Source organism: Lissotriton helveticus, chromosome 1_1 (genome assembly GCF_964261635.1).
Source record: "Lissotriton helveticus chromosome 1_1, aLisHel1.1, whole genome shotgun sequence".
NCBI classification, from domain to species: Eukaryota; Metazoa; Chordata; class Amphibia; order Caudata; family Salamandridae; genus Lissotriton; species Lissotriton helveticus.
Window position 1 is genome coordinate 1,683,637,695 of NC_136057.1, and position 20,035 is coordinate 1,683,657,729.

Sequence of the window (20,035 nt, forward strand, 5' to 3'; positions counted from 1 at the left end):
CACTATGTGCTTTAGACACAAGTTTTCATCACTTTGTATGTGTTAACAGGTGGTTCTGACACTGAGCCGCCCGGATTTTTCGCTTTTTTGAGCACCTAATTGTTGAGCTTTTACTGTGGGGGAGCCTCATAATCTGGGACTCACCCACAGTGAACTTGTTGGAAAACGAGGCAGCATCTGTGAGGCCTGCACAAATAACATGACACATTTGTCCTTCACTGGGAACCAAACACCCTAGGGCAGCGCCTGACTCTCAGAGGGTAGCGTTGCAGAGCAGTCTGAGGCTTACTCAAGGGAGGTGGTGTGGGCTAGTAATCGCCATTTGCAGGTGCGCAAAAATAACACTCAATAATTGATTGTCCAGTCTGTACTTTGCTTTATAAAAGTAAGAGTACATTTATTAAACACACACATCACTCAATACTATACACCAATTTACAAATATACATCAGCTGTTGGAATTATTTTGTGACATTGCATAACATCTCCACCCCTCCAGCAGGGGGGGGTGGGGTCTAGTACCACCCCTCCCATGTATGCACATCATCTTGCCCCCAATGCAATTAGTTGAACCTATCCTGGAGCGAGGGCCCTGCGCACTGGCACCATCCCAATGGCGTCCCCCTCCCATTACTTCAACAAGCATTAAACCGGGATACACCTGCCTTGGTGACACATGACCCTGACCAAGCATCTCCTACTGACCCTAAAGTATACACCTCTACATCTTAAGGGCTAACAGTCTGGGGTCTTCACCTAAGCGCAGCAGCAAGACTACATGTTTACGCACACTTTAGAATGACAGTACTCAGCACATTTGGATATCATTAAAAATGCATTGCAATTACAGCCCCTAAAGGCATCACAGATGATCACAGGATTAAGTTGTAAATACCGTCAGACACCCTAGCAGGAGTGTCTAGCCACTTAAATCCACTTTGCTTGTGACATCACCTTACACCAGTACTTCACATTGAACATCAGTCCCTCTAAAAGAAATAACCATTAATAAATGCATTTCAGTACAATTACGCCATTTCACCTCCAGGGGATGCCCTTCTCGAGACATCTCCAACTCAGCCCTTCAATCTTTGATGCACTTCTCAATGAACCCCCAGCTGTAGAACAAAAGTTCCAGCCTAGGAGATGATGCAATCTTCGCTGAGAGTTGAGGGGTTATTCTTTTTAAATCCTCAAGAAACTTAGGGTGGGGCTTAGCTTTGTGCTGGGGGAGAGACTGCGCTGCTCCAGCAGCTCCCCCAGCACCTTTTCACACTCAAGGGTGACTCCTCTGGGGGCCACCAAAACGCCCCAGCACCTTCCACCTCAGCAGACCACACCCCAGAGAGAGCTTCTCTTCCTGTGCAAGTACTTTTTAGGTTTCGGCTGGAGAACGGAGCGTAAGCTCCGCCTCCAGGAGAAATCTCTTGATTTCAGTAAGGACTCTGGAATACGCCCCCCTGTCCCATTGGCTAGCTCCATAAATGGAGGCTAGCCATTGGAACAGAGATCTGTCCGTCAAGGCCGGACCAGATTCGTGGGCGTTCCTGCATTTTTTTCCGTCTCCACCCTTTTCGCATCGTCATCAAGGCCGTGGGCGGGGTTTATTTTTTTTTTTTAGTCCGTTTGGTTTGGTCATTGTGCGGCCGATCTCCGTCAGAGAAAGTCCAGGTCCAGGTGAGTGCTGGCCGTTCCCGCCCCCCCCCTCCCGCTGTTTGTGTGCCTCCCCGCCCCCTCCCGCTGTTTGTGTGCCTCCCCGCCCCTTTCCCGCTCTCTGTGTGCTTTCCCGCCCCCCCCCCCCCCTCCTATCAGCCGATGAGAGTGCCTGGCTGGCATCTCTGTCAGGGCCGCACAGTGATCAAAGGCACGGAAGAACTTTCCGGACACACGAGCAGCCTCTGAGGTTCCCGCGCCCAAACACGCTGACGGGAAGACTGTGTGGCGTGACTGGCTTTGCAAAGTGGCAGTGGAATTTGTCTTCTTGTTTCTTTTACGGACATAATACAGTTACGGCCATTTACAAGAAGAATTGATGCCTTGACAATTTCGGAAATGTTTTTATTTTTTTAAGAAGTTGCAAAACTTTAAGCGATCAGGTTCATGGCTGTGCAGACCTACACAGTAAACGGCCAAGGAGCGCGATGAAAGCGGACGACAGTTGTGACTGACATTGGAGTCGCTCTATCCCACCAGCTCGGTTCTGCTGGAGACGCTCTAGCCGTTGAGGCGACTCTCTATTTCACCGCTCTGTAGTTGCTCTAGTCTGGGAGACGCTCTATCTCCTGTTTTGTACACGCCTCCCGAGCTCTATTGTTTCCGCGGCCAGTCTACCCTCCTTGACTTGCTCTTCCGTGGGGTGCACTGTGGGAGCAGTCATGGCGTCGCGTGCCCTCTGGTGCTGTGTCCGTAGTGTGGGCGCCCTTCGCGTGCCACCGGCCGCCGCTTTTATCAGAGGCTCTGCGCTCCTCCGGCTCACCGAGCCCCGCAGGGAGGCCTCCTCCGCCACTCTGTGCTGGCCCAGAAAGCCTCTGACAGTCCAGGTGAGCCCCGGGGAGGGGGGTCACCCACTGTGGAAGGAGAGGTCAATGACAGGAGAGGTGCTCACTGGTGCGTATGAAGCACGGGAGGGAGAAGGAGATGGTGGGTCTTCAGCATGGGATGCAGAAAGAGGATTGCTGAGGTCATGGGGTACTAGTGTAGTTGGGTGAAAGAAGTGGCACGCCAAGTGGTCGCAGCAGCGTGGCATGGGTGATGCAGTAATTCAACCACTCCTGCCTGTTTGGACTACAACATGTTGATGTATAGGACTTGTAGGTGAGTTTTAATAGCTGTGGGAAAACACCAACCTTCATTCTTCTAAGGTCGATAAAGTGTATATCACTGACTTCTTGCTGCTGTCCTGCCCACCCCCCCTTGTTCGTGCTTGCTGACTGTGCTATCTTCGCCCGCCCCCCTCCCGCTGTCTGTGCCCCCCCCCCCGCCCCCTCCCCCCGTGTGCCCGTTCACATTTGTAAATGCTTGTTGAAGCTGTTCAGAGTCGAAAGCAAGGCGAACGTAATCGGATGTTGGAAGTAATCTGCAGGGAGGAGGGAGGTAAGAGTAACTGTAAGCCCCTTTTTCGGGAACCTCCCGCCTGATTAGGGTTGGTTGCCATGTCTTCATGGGTTGCAAAACAAAATCAATGTGTCGTATGTTTCTCTCTGGGATGGCAAATCCATAAGGTTTATTACATTTTTCCTGGTTTATGGTTATGAAATAGCGCTTGGAAGGGGAAGACCCATTTCTAGCTTCACCTGTTACCTGGTTGTTTCCGTGGACACGCATAAACCATGCAGTGCGCTGTAACTACAGCTGGCTGATCTTAGAAAACGAGTTTATTAGCACGCTGGCACAGGTTGCGTAGTGTAGTAAACAACATTGGTACTAGAACCATTGAGTTAAATATTATTCTAGTTCATCCGGTAGCCAGAGCTCCACTTCACCGGTGTTGAGTACCAGTTTACAGCTTGTTTGATTTGGAACTCGAGGGCCGGATCATATTGCAACATGGTCCACATCAAATCTGTCATCACGGTAAATAACGCTACAAAAGTTTGGTGTATACTGTATGTGAATGTAGGTTGTCCGGAAGTGTTTTAATACAACCCCGAAATGATGGTAATTACAGAGGACGTGAAATGCTCCGGAATGTTTTTTTTCTTATTGTAACCCTTCAAATGTATGGGTGGGGGGAGATTCCCTAAAGGGGGGATTGCCTAGCATGGCGTGTCCCACGTGATTAGGTGCGAGGCTTAAACTTGTAAACAAAATTTCTGCAATTCCCATAGTTTGCCATCCAGCCAGTATTTTGATTCTTCACTGAGCGTTAACTGTTGATAACTGTTGAGGGTGATTGAGTAACAGTAATGATTCTGTTACAAATAATTGATATTCAGATATTTACATTTTGAAACTGTGAGACAATTAAACATTATTAAGGCCGGTGGAAGAGGTAGTCTTCTCAATCGCTCCCGTTATGTTCACTCTTTTAGCCATCACGTTGCTGCCTCCGTCCCGACCCCCAATCCGTCTCCTCCATCCTGACCACGAACCTCCCGCGGCCAAAACAGCAGAAATGCGGCCCAGCGCTCCCCCTAACTCAGCAATGAAACTCCTCGCTGCCTCTTCCCCAGGCTGCCTAAACATGGTGTCCACCCTTCCACATGAGCCCCCCAAGGAGACCAATCACACTGCCCAGGATCCGCAGGACGGTAAACAACGCAGAGACCCCAACCCAACCGCACCCCCTCCAAAGACGGCAGCTCCGAGCCTTCGCCTCCCCCCGCCCCGGAAACCCTGCCATCCCCACTGTCCTGTTACGCCACACCCTATGCTCCCGAGCCCCATCTCAGCATCCGCAACCCCGTCCTGTCCGTCTGTACTTTTTTCACCCCACTCCCTCCCTAACACTTTCCTTTCGCTGCTCCGCTCTTTCATACTTCAATCCTTTAACCCTTCCTATATTCCTTTCTCATTCTTTCTTTGCCATCCAGTTTATTTGCAGCGTTTACTTTTACATGCCGTCCTTCACTTACAATTGAGTGAACAAGTGAACTTAATTTCTACAAGCCCCAAAATGCATCACAAAAGTGCAGAATTCAGACTGGCGAGATCCTCACACTCGGATCTGGGACACGCCAGGGCTCTCGGCATAAGCTTCTTCTTGGCATAACAGAATCTAGTTGTGTGATCAGACTGGCAGAGGGAGCAAGGTTGGAAGAGCGGGAAGAGGAGCTTCAGGGAGGCATCAGAGCAGTCACTGAGGTACCCCTTCTGGACATTGTCTGTAGATATCATTGTTATCAGGCAAGCTATGTCCTCGTGACATGGAGTCATCCGGTCATCCTAGGCAGAGAGATTAAGCTATTGGCATTGTAAATGACAATGCCATTTATTTATCTGTTTTCAAAACCAACACAAAAATAAAAATGTTGTCATTTACAATGCCAATAGCTCTAACTTTTGCAAAGGCGAAACCGTTGCATTGTAAATGCTTGTTAAAAGTTGAGTAGGGGGCTGGCAGAAAGTCTCTGTGGGTCCTATCAAACAGCGACACATCACTTCCCTGCCCCTGCCCCCTCCTTCTTGTCCAGCCTCTGGGTTTGTTCAAAATGGAGTCCTCCAGTGTCTCTGGCCACATGGCCTCTGAAACCCAACTCCTTCCCCCCTTCACTGCCTTCTCTCCTGGGTGCAAACTGGTGCCTGGCACCCAGCGACAGCAGTTGATGGATTGGCTTTAAAGCCACCTATCTTTTCTCCTTGGAGGGAAGATCTTGCTCTGGGACGAAAGGTCATTAATCTAACCTGCCAGGGCCAGACCCCAGCCAGGGACTCAGAGAAATATGACATTTCTGGACGACCCAAAAGCAGTACAAATATGACTTTGGACTTTGTAGAATACTCATTTTCACATCTGCTACACTGGACATTTGTGCGTGTCTGGAATCTGTAGGCTTTGTGGAAGTCATTTTAGCCATGGGTCCCACATCCCCATAGGGAAATAATGAAGTGAAAACACAGTAAGACACACTGACTTTCCCTGGCATGTTCCTTTCCAGTGTATAAACCCTATTCCATGTCCCCACCCAATTCTGCATAAGCTGGTCACGCCATTCCCTCTGTAGCTGCTCCTGGACTGCGCACGCTAGGAATCTCCCCTGCGCAGCCCCTACACGTGTGCACACGCATGTACACCTGTGTCTGCATGTAACCAGCACGGTGTCCCATACTCCAGCTGCTGTGCAGCGGCCTGGTCAAGCCAGGGGGACACCAGTAAAATCTCCATGCAGTCTGCTTCATTATGAGTTCACTGTGGGTGAGTCCCAGATTATGAGGCTCCCCCACAGTAAAAGCTCAACAATTAGGTGCTCAAAAAGCGAAAAATCCGGGCGGCCCATAGTGTCAGAACCACCTTCTAACAGAACTCATGATGAAGGAGACTGCATGGAGATTTGGCTGGTGTACCCCTGGCTTGACTAGGCCGCTGCGCAGCAGCTGGAGTATGGGACACCGTGCTGCTTACATACAGACACAGGTGTACATGTGTGTGCACACGTGTAGGGGCTGCGCACGGGAGATCCCTAGCGTGCGCAGTCCAGGAGAAGCTACAGAGTGAATGGTGTGGCAGGACTTATGCAGAATTGGGTGGTGACATGGAATAGGCTTTATACCCTGGGAAGGAACATGCCAGGGAAAGATAGTGTGTGTTACTGTTTTCACTTCATTATTCACTATAGGGGATGTGGGGCCCATGGCTAAAATGACTTCCACAAAGCCTACAGATTCCAGACACGCACTAATGTCCAGTGTAGCGGATTGAAAATGAGTATTCTGCAGAGTCCAAAGTCATATTTGTACTGCTTTTGGGTCGTCCAGAAATGTCATATTTCTATGAGTCCCTGGCTGGGGTCTGGCCCTGGCGGGTTAGATTAATGACCTTTCTTCCCAGAGTAAAGCTCTTTCCTCCAAGGAGAAAAGCTAGGTGGAGCTCCCAGCCAATCCATCAACTGATGTTGCTGGGTGCCAGGCACCAAGGAGGGAAGGCAGTGAGGGGGGGAAAAGAATTTGGGTTTCAGAGGCCATGTGGCCAGAGACGCTGGACGGCGCCATTTTGAACAAGTGATGTCGCTGTTTGATAGGACACACAGAGACTTCCTGCCAGGCCCCTACTCATCTTTTATGCTGATGACGGAACCGCTCCGTCATCAGCTGCGGTGGCGCTGTGCTGATGACGGAGCGGTTCCGTCATGGCCCTGCCACCGCGCCTGCACGGCGCGGAACCTGCGCTGGGCGTTCTATTGAGCGGGCGGGGCCATGACGGAACCGCTCCGTCATGAGCACAGCCCAACCCCAGCTGATGACGGAGCGGTTCCGTCACCAGCATGCGGCCGCCCCACCCCCTTAGCACTGTGGCAGAATAGCCGCCGCAGTGAAGGGGTTAAAGTACTTGCACAGGAAGAGAAGCTCTCTCTGGGGTGTGGTCTGCTGAGGCGAAAGGTGCTGGAGCCTGGTGCAATGGGCAGTTGGATGGAGAGACCCTATGACTGCCCCCCAGGGCCCTAACAGCGCCAGAAGAAGTGCCCAGGACCGGGGCGCAGAAGAAGAGGCCTCTGCGCAGGGAGAAGAGAGGCGCAGGGAACAGGTGAAGATCGCTCCCAGCAGAATGCACCCTCTTGGAGACGCGGAGGAGGAAGGAGGGTGCTCCCAGTGGCTGGGGTACGCAACCAGGAGCGAGAAGACGTGAAAATGGAGCAGATCGGACCCCCAAGGCCTGAGATATGGCCCCTGGAAGGTAGGCGACCTTTGACCCCTTAGAAGACTGATGACGAAGCGCGTGGGGCTCCGCCGCCGGTCCCAGAGATGCCCCCGGTGGGTCAGGTCCCGGGGGCTGCCCCCCAAAGAATTAAAGCCGGGGTGTGCCGTCGCGCACCCCGTGAGATGCCCCCGCGGAGTGCCAGGAGCCCACAATGGCCCCCGCTGAATCCTGCGCCGTCGCGCTCCCCGGGAAGAAATGGAGGAGGGGCCCGGGAGCCCAACTCCGGGCCCTGTGTGTGGAGGCAGGGGCGGGAGGCGCCGTCTCGCCCCCGCCAAGAAGATGGGAGGAGGGGCCCGGGACCCCATCTCCGGGCCCCATAGTGTCCAGGATGGGGGAGAGCGCCCGAAGAGGTCGAGGGGCCCAAGAGCCCATCCCCGGGCCCCGAAGGCAGGAAGAAGAACGGGGGGGGGGGAGGAGTTGCACTCCCCCAAAGCCAGCGGGGGCAGCGCTGGTCTCTGTGTCTGCCCGCCGGAGTGGGCAGACGAGGACTGAATGGCCGGCTCCCGCGGTCGCACGCCAGGGTGCGGGCCGAGCGGGGAGCCGGCAGGGGCAGCCAGGGGTGGGCTCCCTGGACTGCCCTCCAATGTGGAGAGCCTGCGGGGGTCCCGGGTGGGACCAGGGCCCCAGAGAAGGGAAGGAGGAGGCAGGGGCCCAGGTGGTGCCGGGCCCCCGACCAAAGCGCGGAGCGGCCGGGGGTGGGCTCCCAGCGCCGCGTACCCTTACCTGGGTGTCAGAGTGGGACCGGCCCCCCAAAGAGGCCAGAAGATGCGGCGAAGCCGCCAGCGGGTTAGCGCGGCCCTCCCCAGCACAGCGGGAGAGCCGCTCATCAAATATTCAGGAAAAGGAGCAAAATCGCCCCATAATGCCTTGCCAGGCGTTTGGAAGCCTGCTTTTCTGGTGCGTGATGGCCCCCCAGAGGGGGAGGGTCACCCTCAATGATGAAAAGGTCCTGGGGGAGGTGCTGGAGAAGCGCAGTCTCCCCCCCCAGCATGAAGAGGCAAGTCACCCTAGGTGTCCTGGGGATTTGAAAAGACTAACCCCTCCAGGGCTCAACCTGCATTAAACACCTTCCGGGCTTTTGTTCTTCAGCTGAGGGGGTTTTGATAATTGCATCAAGGAGTAAAGTAATTCCATCAGCTTATGTATATTTGTAAATTGGTGTGTGTGTTTAATAAATATACTCTTACTTTTAAAAAGCAAAGTACAGACTGGACAATCAATTGAGTGTTATTTTTGCGCACCTGCAAATGGCGATTACTAGCCCACACCACCTCCCTTGAGTAAGCCTCAGACTGCTCTGCAACGCTACCCTCTGAGAGTCAGGCGCTGCCCTAGGGTGTTTGGTTCCCAGTGAAGGACAAATGTGTCATGTTATTTGTGCAGGCCTCACAGATGCTGCCTCGTTTTCCAACAGTATGTATCAAGGGCGGGTGTCTGTCTGGTTCAAGCGCAAATTAGTCTTGTCTGTGTGTTTTTTCTCTTTCTGCTTTTCTTAGTTTGTCTTTGCCTTTCATCGGTCTGTTTAAGTAGAATCATTTCTCATTTTGGGTGCTTCACCAGACTTCAGCATTAAGTATGTTTAGAAATGCCTAGTTTGTACAGCAGTCAGACACAATTAGAACAACTTGCACAGTTCCTGGAATCCTCTGCGCATTGGCTTTCTCTGTCTTCTATGCACCCACCTTATTAATTGTCTTCATTGTGTTTTGGTATAAATAGCTCCGAACCCATGTGAAGGAAATGACGGTCGAGGACCCTGCAGCCACCTTTGCCTCATCAACTACAACCAGAAGTACTCATGCGCCTGCCCGCATCTTATGAAGCTGGCGCCGGATAAGAAAACTTGCCTGGGTGCGTACCACACCATCCTTTCGCCTCCCTGGTCATTGCATTGATGTTGATAAGGCCTGAGTTATGTGGTGATTTGGATTTCAGAAAGTCACAGTAAGGGCTGAAGCGTCCCCAGTGAAGATTCCAGAGTGATAGCTTTGTAAACGCTCGAATATCCATAATAATTGAATGTCTTCACATTTGTGCAGGATTTACTAAACTTTTATTTTTATTTTAACAAGATATTTTTATAGGAAGAAAAGTGTAGCTTAGCCAGGTCTGGTGGTTTAATGGACTATATGTCCACTGTAGGGTACTGTGTTTGACCTCATGGTCACAGGTTCAAATCCCTGCGTGTCCACTCAGCCTTTCATCCTTCTCAGGTCCATAAAAGGAGTACCATTGAATTGGGTAACAATAAACATCTGTTAAATAAACTTTATGTTATGATATGTAGAAAAGGTAACTTTAGCTGATCTATATTTGGTTTTAAAAGATATGCTCACTCAGCAAAATCAGTCAAGAATCAATCAATCAGGGGTTGTTAAGCGAGCTACTAAGGTCTCAAGGGTCTCAAGGCGCTTGGGGGGTGGGGTTGCGTTCGCAGGTCCGTTAACCGAAGAACTATGTCTTGAGGGCCTTCCTGAAGGTGTTCAGGGAGGGGGCGAGTCTGATGTCTAATCAGCATTACATTTGACTGACCACTGTTTTTAGATTATTTGTTTTTTAAGTAAAAGCTGAGGCAAAACGGGACCTTCCTATAGGCTTTATACAAACACACAGTCGCTCTCCTTCTCGCTGTCTTTCCCTCTATCACTGTATCTCACTCTTTCTCTCTATTCATCTCTTTGTCTCTTTCTCTCTCTTGCACCCTCTCTCTCATCCAGTCTTGAAGATAAGCTGACAGCCTTACCGTCAGAAAGGAGCTTGGTATTATTAATAATTATCAGTTAAGGTTTTTGACAAACGTCGCTCATTAGACAATCTGAATGGTTAACTAGTTTCACTTTAGCTGTCGAATGGACTTGTAATCCATTAGACAGTTACTGCTTCAATAAACATAAGCGCTTCTGTTTAAAAACCATTTATGAGGTGGGTGGGCATTTGGGGTTTATGATACAGAGTAGAGAATGTCAGGTAAACAAATGTTTGAAGCATTTCCAATCAGCAAAGTCATGGTCTAGGGTGCATAGATGCATTCATTACATGATGATTGCTTGATTAATAGGGTTGAAGTGTTGGACGTTGGAAAAAAAGCTGTTACCACTTAACACATTCATCCTCCAATAATAAACAGCTAAATCCTTTTCTTTCTCCCTATTAATTTACCTGCCAATGTTACAGGTAGTTGGGCATGTCCTAACACCAGTATTAAGTGCTAATTAAAATTTGGACCTTTATGTTCATTTACCATTATTATGACTCTGTATGTATACCTTATAGGTTTGAGCCCAGGACAACTGTCTGGATCTGCTGTTGAAGCCCCTCAGCCCTCCATTTGTTGTAATCCTGTATGAATGACTTTTAGGCTTAAGCTCGTTGCAAGTGCCTATTCTCCACCCAGTATTGAACTGCCAGTGGCTGGTAAACACTACTGTTTTGTAGTTACATTTTGTCCAGTTACATTGGTACCTAATCTAATATATTTTGATTGACATTGCTCATTAGGAGCTTTTACAGCAAGATAAAAATACTAAAAGATATTTAGTATCATGCTATTCACTTTTAATATTGTCCTCTAGATTTTAAGAACTTCCTGCTGTACGCCAGGCAGATGGAGATACGCGGGGTGGACATCCACAATCCCTATTACAACTACATCATCTCCTTCACTGTCCCAGACATCGACAATGTCACAGTGGTGGACTTTGATGCGCAGGAGCAACGGATCTACTGGTCGGATGTCCGCACACAAGCCATCAAGAGAGCGTTCATCAATGGCACCATGGTGGAAAGTGTGGTGTCGGCAGGTATGGATCACTCTTCTTTTCTCAGTTTAGCCTCTCCTGACTCCCTGTAACCGGCTTTCTTTTGTGTTATTCATTGTAGCTCTCATGAAGAATAGAACTTTTCATGGATCCATATACTTTCTTGCTTCTTGTGGCTCGATCAACTGTGGCCTGCCACATTATGCTGGTTGTGTGTAGACCCAAACATAGATTCTTTTATTGTGATCATTCTTTTTTTTTTTTTTTATTTTTTTTTTTACTGATGGATATTTGTACCTGCCGATTCCTTACTATTTGAATGTCCCAGGCATCAGACTGAATCCAGAAACTTTTCAATAGCGTTCCACTCCAGTAGGGACCATTGGCTCCACTTAGGTGCCGAAACGACAGAACTGTGATTCATAAAGCGCTCCCACCAGCACCCTGATGTCAGTTCCCTTTTTTCAGTGTGATTGATGCGAATTAAAAGCCTAATGCTCTTCACAAGGATTTTTCTCCAAAAACGTTTTCATGTTCAAATCTCAAGTTAATATTGCAGTGCAGTATATTTATTTGAAAGGTTTTATATAGCGCTGGTTAGACCCGAGGTATCAGAGCTCTTTACATGAGCAAAAACAGTTCAGGAAAAAAAAACAGTACTTCAATAGCATAAAACACACAGACAAGACTAAAAAACATATTAATTAACAAATGGGCAAAAAGCTATTTACATGAATAGAGGTAATTGAGAGAGCTATTTTACACAGAAATAAGAATGCAGGTACAGCTCAGAAATAAAGTAAAAGAGGGAAAAGGGTAAAGAATAGTTAGAATAATGTAGATGGGTGAGAACAAATTAAGGGAAAGAAGATAGTATCATTGGAGAGAGATTCTATCAAGAGCTGGGGTAGGGAAGCAGATGGGGGAGGGGAAGTAGGGGGTGGCAGCAAGTATGGTCAAAGGAGAGGTTATGGACCCCAATATTTGTTGAGGTGATGTTGTAGGTCTTTTTGAAAGCTGAGGTAGGAGGGGTTACAGCGCAGGTCCCTAGGGCAAGCATTCCAGACATTCGGGACGTTCCCGAAGAAGGAGCGAGATTGGGTTGTTATCTTTTTTAGCAGGGGCGGACAAGGAGGAGTGCATTAGTGCTTCTTATCGGTCGGGAGCAGCCCGCTTTTTTATTTGTAAGGTACAACGAGCTTTGTTGGTTTAAGAGCTTTGTGCGTAATGCATCCTGTCTTGTAGGAGGATCGTCCTTCAACGGGTAGGCAATTAATAGCTTGAAAGGCTGGGGAGATGTGGTCAAAACGTTTACAGTCAGTGATGAGCCTGGCTGCTAGGTTGAGCACAGATCTAAGGGGGGGCTAGGTATTTTGGGGGTTCCGGTCAGGATAGCATTACCATAGTCAATTTTCGAGAAGACTAGTGTTTGGACAGCCCATTTGAAGTTGTCAGATGGAATGAAGGGTTTGATTTATTTGAGGTGTCGGATAGTGAAGAGAGCTCCTTTAGCCAAGTTTTTTATTTGGTAGTTAAGAGTTAGGTTTTTGTCAATAGTGAAACCAAGTCATTTCACTGAGTTAGATAAGGAGAGCAAACAATTGAGGACATTAAGGTCCGAGATCCAGCCATGGATGGGGAGCCGGTTGTTTTTTTGAGAGAATAGAATGATTTCAGTTTTATTAGGGTTTAGTTTGAGAAGAACCAGGATTGGATCTCACTCGGTATTGTTTAGATGAAGTACATCAGAGTGGGATCTAATCTTATAGTAAAGTTGAGTGTCATCAGCATAGAGGTGATAGTTGATTCCAGCTTGTTTCAGAATGAGGTTAAGGGGTTCTATAAAGAGGTTAAAGAGAGAGGGAGGGGATAAGCAGGCAAGGTGAGAGATTCAGGCGAGGGGGGTTTGGAGCAGGGGAAGTAGACCGATAATGAAGGCGGGAAAGAGAAGGGGAGGTTGAGAGACACAGCATGGGGAGAGGAGGGGAAGGGTGACGGGGACACAAACCGGTAGACGAGTCAAGGCAATGTCCAAAGTCCAGTAAGCGGTGATCCCAGGGTAAGTGGTATCCCTTCCCTATCTCTATTGCGAGAGGCTCCCTTTACGCAGTGGACTCTCTGAGGGGTCTCTGAGACTCCAAGGCCTACATACTGGATCCTTCCCCAAAAAGGGGAGAGGGAGTGCTTTGGCAAGGGGTGCCATATCATACCTCAAGTGTGAGTGGCTCCCTTTGCACAGTGGACTCACTCAGCGGGTTCGCTGAGACTCCAGAGTATAAATATTGGATCTTTCCCCAACAAGGGGAGAAGGAGTGCTTAGTCAAAGGGCACAAAGGACAGGGGGTAGGCAGAGTAGCAGGCAAGGGGAGAGATTCAGGGGAGAGAGGATAGGAGCTAGGGAAGAGACAATAAGGAGAGACGAAAAGAAGTCTGCCTAAAGGAGGGAATCCACGGCCCATCTCCCCTATAGCTAAACCAAGCAGCTCCATCGGGCAGATAAGAGGTTAACCATTTAAGGACCGGACCATTAAGGCCAAAGCGAGAAATAAGCGAGTAAGTAAGGAGGAATGGTTAACTGTATCAAAGGCAGCAGAGAAGTCGAGGAGAATAAGTACGCAGGTAACACCATTGTCAAGGGAACAATGGATGTGATCCACTATGTTTAGCATGGTGTTTTCTGTGTTGCAGCCTTTTCTGAAGCTGGATTGTAAGGAATCAAGTAGGTTGAAATTGCTAATGTGTTTATCCAATTGGAGCAGAGCACATTTTTCAAGGGCTTTAGAAAGAAGTGGGAGGTTAGAGATAGGGCGGAGATTGTTAGGGTCGGCGATTTTTCTGAGTTAGGGGGAGCGTGAAACACATCCTGTGGCAAGGGAGGTGTTAATGATAGTAGTCCAGTAAGGGGCAATGATGTGGTTTCGATCTTGGACAAGGTTTGAAGGGAGAAGGTCTTTGGTGTGTGAGGTCTGCTTTAGTTTGGCAATGATGTTAAAGACTTTGTGCTCAGTCACAGGGTGGAATTTATGCCAGAAGGCATTGTTTTTCAGCTGTAAGTTGGAAATGTTGACTTCAGAAGAAGGTGTAATGGGTTGGTGAGTGGGTGGATTAGGAGGTAGGGGCGGAGTCAACAAGGGAGGTAAGTCTATGGCAACGTCCACGGCAAATTGAGGGCTGGGCCGGACCAGAGTTAGATGGAAAGATTGATCTATTTTGGAGATTTTATCCGAGAAGAAGTTAGCAATTTCCTCACATCTCTCTGTTGAGGCAGTCAGCTCTGGGGGGGGGCAGTAGATGTTTGTTTTCGAACAATGTTAAACAGTTATCTGGGCCTATTTTTTGCCCAATCGAGTTGTGCCCGAAAGAAGGTTGCCTTTTCCTTTAAAATGTGTTTCTTGTAAGTTGATCTCAACGATCTGAGGAGGGCGAAAGAGAGAGAGGGGTGTTGTCTCAATGTTCTTTCAGTCCGTCTAAGTAAACGTCTTTAGTTATTGAGATCTGAATTGAACCAAGATTTGGATGGAATTAATCTTTTTTTACATTTTTTTTTTTAGTTTAATTCAGTGAGCTCATTGGCATTTTAGGAGAGGGGTGAGAAGAAGTTATGCTTGGAGTTTGGACTCAAGTTGACATGGGGGGGATTTGTTTAAGATTTCTGGTCCATTTCATGAGTTTGATGATTTTTGTAGGGGGAAGTAGGACACTGGTTGCAATCTTAAATAAAATGAGGTGATGATTAGACCATTCGATGTGGATGATGCTGGAACGGGAGGCCAGGTCATTGTTGGAAATGATGGCGTCGAGAGTGACCCCTTTGGTGTGGGTTGGTTTTTGACATAGGTTGTTTATCTCAAGGTTTATGAGGCGCATGACTTTGGGATCCTCATCATTATTCCAGTGGATGTTAAAATCTCCTAAGAAGATATTATTCAATTCAGAAGGTGAGGATTGTGTGAGGTCGGATAATTACTCAGCGAAGAGAATAGGTTCACCCGGAGGGTGGTAGATGTTATGTAGTCGAATCGGGGAAGAGCCCTGCACAGTGAGTTCGGCACCAAGGTATTCAAAGGTTAAGTGGTCTGTGTTCTTTAAAAGGGTGAATTGAAATTTATTTTGATCGATTACAGCTAGTCCACCCCCTTTTCTGTCGGGTTTATCTTTCCTAATCTAAGTCAAGAATAGCTTTGAGTGGTCATTGAGCCAGGTTTCCGTAAGGAAGGCAATGTCAGTAGCTTCACTGAGGATGGTTTCTGATATTTCCCTTGCATGTCGGACAGCCCATCAGCAGTTCACAAACATGCATAGTATAGGGAATGTCACCGCCCAAATTTTCAGGCTTCAAACCCTGTAGGGACAAATGTCCATCACAGGACCCACACACCATTTGCCTCTGTTGCCCGGGGTTGGATCACGACACCAAGTCTTGCAAATTTTGCAGAAGAATGCTCCCCTAGGCAATAAAGGAGTGGTATGCCAAGATGAGGATGGCCATCGAGCCAGGAGGAAGTTAAGGCAAGGTCTCTAGAGTCACCATCAAAGTAATCTTGAGAAAACACAAGAATTAGCGACTCCATGGCTTTGAGCTGCACCGCTCTATGTAGTTGCCAAGATACTCCACTCCCCCCTTTTCCCCCGCCCCTTTTCCCAGGACTTTTCGTTGGTGCCACCAAAGTTTATTGACCTTCCCCAAGAGGACCAGATGCCTAGGGCTTCCTTGGACCTGGAGGCAATCCCAGATGTGCTATCACCTTCCCATCACGGTTACCCACGCCCTAGCTCAATCCGCAGTATCCCACATTTACAGCCCCTGGAACAGAACCTTCCTTATTTTTTAATGCAATGTTTGATGTCTATTGCAGGGCTATGGTCCCCATAAATCCTATGGTTTATGCCTTCGGTGCAATGCTGAAGGCCAATACCTCTGCTCATTTCGCCCAGTTCTTCCCGCTTCCTTCAATGATTTTGGCTATGACCTCACTCACATCAATGATTTCATATTTAGATGACTAATATAATAATTGCTCAGGGTTGGGATGTTTTTGGGATATTTTACTTTAGCTGTTGTTTTTCTTTGTTATTCAGACTTACCCAATGCTCATGGCCTGGCAGTGGACTGGGTGTCTCGAAACCTTTTCTGGACGAGTTACGATGCCAACAAGAAACAGATCAACGTAGCCCAACTGGATGGCTCCTTCAAAAATGCAGTGATCCAGGGTCTGGATAAGCCCCATTGTCTGGTGGTGAATCCACTGAAGGGGTGAGTGGTAACATTCGAAATATCAAACATGTGGCAGTGTTATGTTTCCAGAGTAGCTTAAGCATGCTATGTTCTTGCTACTTTGTCACAGAGGGTAAGAATCTTACCATAGTGGTGGTTTGTGTAATGCAAGTGGGATTCGAACTGAACTGTCTGGAAATCGCAGTAGACAAGAGGATGGAATTAAAGATTATATGGAGGGGCCCAGCCTTGTGCAAAAGAACAGAGACATAGACATAAACAAATGTAATAAATATTTAAGCCTTTATATATATATATATATATATATATATATATATATATATATATATATATATATATATATATCCTACTGGCGGTCGCCAGTAGGTAGTTATAGGTAGGCTTGTTTCCCATAGGGAAATCGCAACATTCTATTGGGAATAACTTTGGTGCCGGTTGAGGAATCTGCCTGAAATTTCCCTCAAATTTGCTTCGCGGCTCTCCGCTCCTTCCCTGAAAGTTTGGGGGGGGATTCGTCAATCGGGGGCCGAGTTAAAAGGGGGGTCCCAAAACGTGTTTTCCCCATGTTAATTTCCATAGGGCGGTTGGACTCACTTTTAGCCCGAACGGCTGAATGGATTTCCACCAAACTTGGCAAAATTGTAGGGACTGGTACCCCGATGTGCCTTTGCTTTGTCTCAAGATATAAGCTCCAGTGGTTTTTACGAAAATTAACTTTGAAAAAATATATATTGGGCTACATTGGGCTATATATATATGTTAGAGCCCATTGTAGCCCAATGTAGCCCAAAGGTGGCCACCAGAGACAAAAAAAACCAAATGTAGCCCAAATATCAGCCAGATGTAACCCAACTATAGCCCAATGACAGAATGTCCCAGAGTGTTCTAAAGAACAACTAGAGCGCTAACAGTCTTACTTATGACAAAAGTATGGCACACCTAAAGTCATCTTGATTGGAATAAAGTTTTAACACTTAAAACATTTAATTTGCAAAGGAACAAAATGAGGGGGTTCATTTTGCCATAGAAATTATGATTAGTGCTGAAGAAAGAAAAATTAGGGCACATTTTGAGTGACTTCTCAAATCCTCTTATATTTCATTAAAAAAATTCTGATATGCAGTCTCCCAAGATGGCCACCAGGGACAAAAGAGCCCAAATGTAGCCCAAATATCAGCCAGATGTAGCCCAACTATAGCCCAATGACAGAATGTCCCAGAGTGTTCTAAAGAACAACTAGAACGCTAACAGTCTTACTTATGACAAAAGTATGGCACACCTGAAGTCATCTTGATTGGAATAAAGTGGTAACACTTAATACATTTAATTTGAAAAGGAACAAAATGAGGGGTTTCATTTTGCCATAGAAATTTTATATACATATATATATTCTCTGAAAAAACCATAGGTTACACACCAGTTATAGTTAGGAATTAGCATTTAAAAAACCTTTGAAATTCACTGAAAAAAACCATAGGTTTCACACCAGTTATAGTTAGCTGGAAATTTTACTCGCATAAAACCATTGAAATTCCCACGTTATAGTTAGTTGGACTCACTATAACTTGCACGTCTGCAATGCACTGCTGATGACGTCACATATTACATAACTCATGCATATATTTAAATATTTAAACATTACTCACTAATATATGTATTCACTAAGATACACTTAATAAGCCAGTTAACCAATCAATTTTTTTTTAAAAAAACACTGTCATGAGTGATGTAATATGTGACGTCATCAGCAGTGCATTACAGACGTGCAAGTTATAGTGAGTCCAACTAACTATAACGTGGGAATGAAAATATATATATATATATATATATATATATATATATATATATATATATATATATATATATAAATATATAATAAATATATATATATAAATATATAATTACCTACTGGCGGTCGCCAGTAGGTAGTTATAGTTAGGATTGTTTTCCATAGGGAAATTGCAACATTCTATTGGGAATAACTTTGGCGCCGGTTGCGGAATCTGCCTGAAATTTTCCTCAAATTTGCCTCGCGGCTCTCCGCTCCTTCCCTGAAAGTTTGGGGGGATTCGTCAATCGGGGGCCGAGATAAAAGGGGGGTCCCAAAACGTGTTTTCCCCATGTTAATTTCCGTAGGGCGGTTGGACTCACTTTTAGCTCGAATGGCTGAATGGATTTTCACCAAACTTGGCAAAATTGTAGGGACTGGTAGCCCGATGTGCCTTTGCTATGTCTCAAGATATGTGCTCCAGAGGATTTTGAGTAATTTGGGTTAAAAAATATATATATATCTATAGCCGCGTCCCGGTACGCGCCCCGGGGAGCGCTCCGTGCGCGCCATGCGACTTGCGCACGGAAAGCTGATTGGCTCTCGGGTGTCTGTAAACATTCGAAACAGTCCGCAGCGGCCGCCATCTTGTGTGTCGGTAGGATCGAGACACAAGAGGTGGCAAAAAACAAAGGGGGAAATGACCAAAAGGGGGCAGGGTAGACCCCCCCTGACCCCCTAGGTTTGATGTGGGGACCATAAAAGGCTCCGCGGGGCAAAACATTTTTTTTTTTCGATTTCCGCGGGGGGAGCGCCCGGTACGCGCACCGGGAAGTGTACCGGGGAGCGTACCATAGAGAAAAAAGAATGAGAGTTTTTTAAAAATGTAGCATTTTTTATAAATTGGAGGTAGTTCTAAAAAGAACTGTTTTTTTTCTTCTTTTTGTTGTTTTATATTTTTTTAATGTTTTTTTGAACATTTTGTACTTTTTTTGGCTTTTCTGTACAGTTTTATATTGTTTTTGCATTTTTTATGGGGAGAAACAAAAAAGGGAATTGAAAATGGCTCAACTGGAGGAAAAAACAAAAAACTGAAAAAATTAGGGTTTTTTGGGGCAATTGTGGTTGTCACCAGCTAGGAATACAGTGATGTCATGAGTGATGTCACTGACCATGTCATGAGTGATGTAATATGTGACGTCATCAGCAGTGCATTGCACGCGCAAGTTATAGTGAGTCCAACTAACTATAACGTGGGAATTTCAATGGTTTTATGCGAGTAAAACTTTCAGCTAACTATAACTGGTGTTAAACCTATGTTTTTTTAAGTGAATATATATATATATATATATATATATATATATATATATATATATTATATATGTGTGTGAAAAGAAGGCTTACATATTTATTATGTTTGCTATATATATTTATGTTTTCATCACAAACGCTGTACAGTGGGCTTATGGGTTGTATAGTGTAGATGGTCTGGTGCTCAAATGTGCGATATTATATATATGAATATATACAAGTACTGAGTGTGCCAACGGCTCAAAACATTCATTCCACCAAGAAAAATAATTATGTCAACAACTGTGCCCCAGGTATTCTAAAGGAATCAATCTAAAGTCAACCAGAGAGATGGTGTCAACATTTAAGCCCGCAGCAATTACGCAGGTCTCATCAGGACAATGACGATCTGTCTATGCAACGGAGTGAATCATCCATAATCAGAAGCCTCTAAATAGCTTCAAGTAGTTAGACTGATTGTCTCCTTCTACCTTCCAATAATAACTCAAGGATGTCGGTAAATACCTTCTGCAACAGTGTATCTCTGGTACATATCAGGAGACAACAAATAATTCAGCTGAAAGAAAAGATAGTCATATAACCGTGCTCACTTGGGATTGTAGTGGAGC

At 46.6% G+C, this 20,035-nt stretch overlaps 1 protein-coding gene across 1 annotated transcript in view; it reads left to right on the forward strand.

The window, feature by feature from the left end:
* The window catches only part of LRP1 (LDL receptor related protein 1), a 1,472,234-nt gene that overhangs the window by 481,689 nt on the left and 970,510 nt on the right, over positions 1-20,035 (forward strand). Inside the window, 3 exon segments of the mRNA XM_078688974.1 lie at positions 9,074-9,205; positions 10,927-11,154; positions 16,192-16,366. Coding sequence (XP_078545100.1) covers positions 9,074-9,205; positions 10,927-11,154; positions 16,192-16,366 — 535 coding nt within the window.